The sequence below is a fragment of the Penaeus japonicus genome, unplaced genomic scaffold (assembly GCF_977035675.1).
Source record: "Penaeus japonicus unplaced genomic scaffold, GWHDUDI00000001_assembly GWHDUDI00000019, whole genome shotgun sequence".
Lineage (NCBI taxonomy): Eukaryota > Metazoa > Arthropoda > Malacostraca > Decapoda > Penaeidae > Penaeus > Penaeus japonicus.
Genome location: NW_028234421.1, coordinates 6,225,506 through 6,228,005, shown reverse-complemented (window position 1 = coordinate 6,228,005; position 2,500 = coordinate 6,225,506). Strand labels below are relative to the sequence as shown.

Sequence of the window (2,500 nt, the reverse complement as noted above, 5' to 3'; positions counted from 1 at the left end):
AATAATTATTTTTAGAAGGTACACCTCTATTCAAAGTAGTCTCATTTGAAATTGAACTAAATAGCAGTTCCTCAAAAATATCTAGTATCTTAATCTTCTTTAATGTTGTTTTTTTTATATGTAATTATGACCATTACATTATTTTTTTCGATCTCCAAGTGGTCTCCAAGTTTATTTTTATAGCTACGAGAGTGAAAGGGAGAACGATTATAAAACGGAATATCCACAAAGAAAACGAATAATTTCATCTCGTACAGCAATTCTACCGAAAAATAACTACCAATAATTGATACAACACATAATTTCGATAGTTATGACATATTCTAAAAAAACACACAAGAAGAACATGATAAACTTAATTAGTCATCTCACTCAATACTGGAAAATAAGTCTCCTTCGTTTGAACATTGAGGTATAAGCCAGTCGGTGTTTTTTTAATCATCGTCCAACCTCACCTATTTCTCGTCCTCGGGAAACGATGGAAAACGACTTCCGGATTCGTTCCTTTGCACGTCTTGCACAGAATGCAAGGGTGAAACATTTTTGTGAAGGTTCTGCATAAACAACAACAACGCTCACTTGCTCAGGTGAAATATTAAACAACAGACGAAGACATCTATCGGTGGGAGGAACAATTAACATTATAAGACAATCATGTAAAAGGAGGTTGGAAGAGACACTAACGTTAGAAAGACATCTATCAGTGGAAAGAAAAACTAATATGCATAGAACCCCACTAGTGTGACGAATGTGTTTTTTTTTCTCTTGATATGACTAAGCAATTGAAAGTTTGGTGATGATAGCCGAAATGCCCGTAAATGAACATGTTATTTAATATCATTAACTGTCAGTTTCCATCAACAATCTGTCAAGCATCACCAATCAACGTGTCAAGTGCCTCTTCGCCTCGATAAAACGAGAAAAAAACAAAAAAACAAGGAAGGATATCACATGAAAGATAAAAACAAAAGTTATATCTTAAAATAGATGAAATATGTAATAATCAAACAGGAATGCAAAAAATTTAGCAGGAAAATATATCTTTGACGTTGTTGTGGCTCTGAGCGACTGCATCAAGTTCCTTGGACCAGTTGATATGATGCAGGGCATGCAACCAGGAAAGGGAAGCATTGCCATAACCATATTCACACATAACTACCGTCATATCACTGGACTAGCAGGCATGAAACAGGGTGAGTATACTATTCAATTATTGTTCTTATTTTTTAACCCGTATGACAGTGATATTATTGACGAGTGATTGCATTGTTATCAATTCCACTATGTTGACATATCGGATTGCAGTTTTGCTCCAATTTGTATTGTTATACTCATTTCCCTCATATTTCCGGTTAGAACACGTAGTCTACCCTTTTGGCAGGAAAATAACTAACAATCGTTGACGTCGTGTGACTTTAATTAAATTCTACTGGAACGTGCAATGTATTTCTATCATTGGGAAGAATCAGCCATGTAGAAAAACATCTTCAAATAGCATAAGTCTATATGATGATAAGAATATCTATAAGCTGGAAGAAGAGTAATTAGCGTTCACAGAGCCATCTATTGGAAGGAAGAGTAAATTTTTTTTTTTCGTTCTATGTTCCTTCGTTTTAACTCATTTTCTTTCAGTCTGACCTATTTTGTTTTATTCTTACTGTTTCCTATTACGTTACATTTTGAGTCATTTCAGTCCATTTACTTTACTTGAGATCATTTCATGGAAATAATATCCATTGACTAGAATTCGTATGAACTTTCTCAGACCCCCATTTTCTTCCGCTGAGATCCGTTTTCTGTACATTTTCCTTCGCTCGGACCAGATCTTCACATTTATTTTAATTTTCCTCTAGACCCATTTTCATCGAACCGCGTATAGCTTGCGATCAAGCTCTGTTTGTCCGTCTGGCTTTTATTTACCTCTCTCATATCTGTGAAGAGACTTTGATCGTCTGATGTTTGTAGAAAACGTGATGCTAAACTGTTATCCCAAAAAACTAATTATCCATCTTGAAACACACGCACACACACACAGACACACACACACACACACACACACACACACACACACACACACACACACACACACACACACACACACACACACACACACACACACACACACACACACACCCCATATGCGTATATATATATATATATATATATATATATATATATATATATATATATATATATATATATATATATATATATATATATATATATATATATATATACACAAATAATATACGTACACATATGTGTATGTTATGTATTACGTATATGTATATATGTTCCTTCTTTTTGTTCAGCAAAGGGAGTAATCTCAGTTGAAAAAGTAGTTTTAAAAAGAACAAAAAGGTTCTTATTTTCGATTTTTTACCGCGTTTGTCGCAGGTGTTTAACATCTACACCCGTTCGCCTTCTCTCCCCTTGCAGGCTGCTAAACAGAAATACGAACCTTAAAAAAAATGGAAAAAAGAAAAAGTGGGGGAAAAAA

At 34.2% G+C, this 2,500-nt stretch overlaps 1 protein-coding gene across 1 annotated transcript in view; it reads right to left on the bottom strand.

Annotated features, from left to right (window-relative positions):
- The window catches only part of LOC122267528 (uncharacterized), a 17,575-nt gene extending 16,892 nt beyond the window's left edge, over positions 1–683 (bottom strand). The window contains exon 1 of the mRNA XM_086547104.1: positions 456–683. Coding sequence (XP_086403230.1) covers positions 456–541 — 86 coding nt within the window. The 5' untranslated portion in view covers positions 542–683. The remainder of the gene's footprint in view (positions 1–455) is intronic.
- Positions 684–2,500: the final 1,817 nt, after the last annotated feature.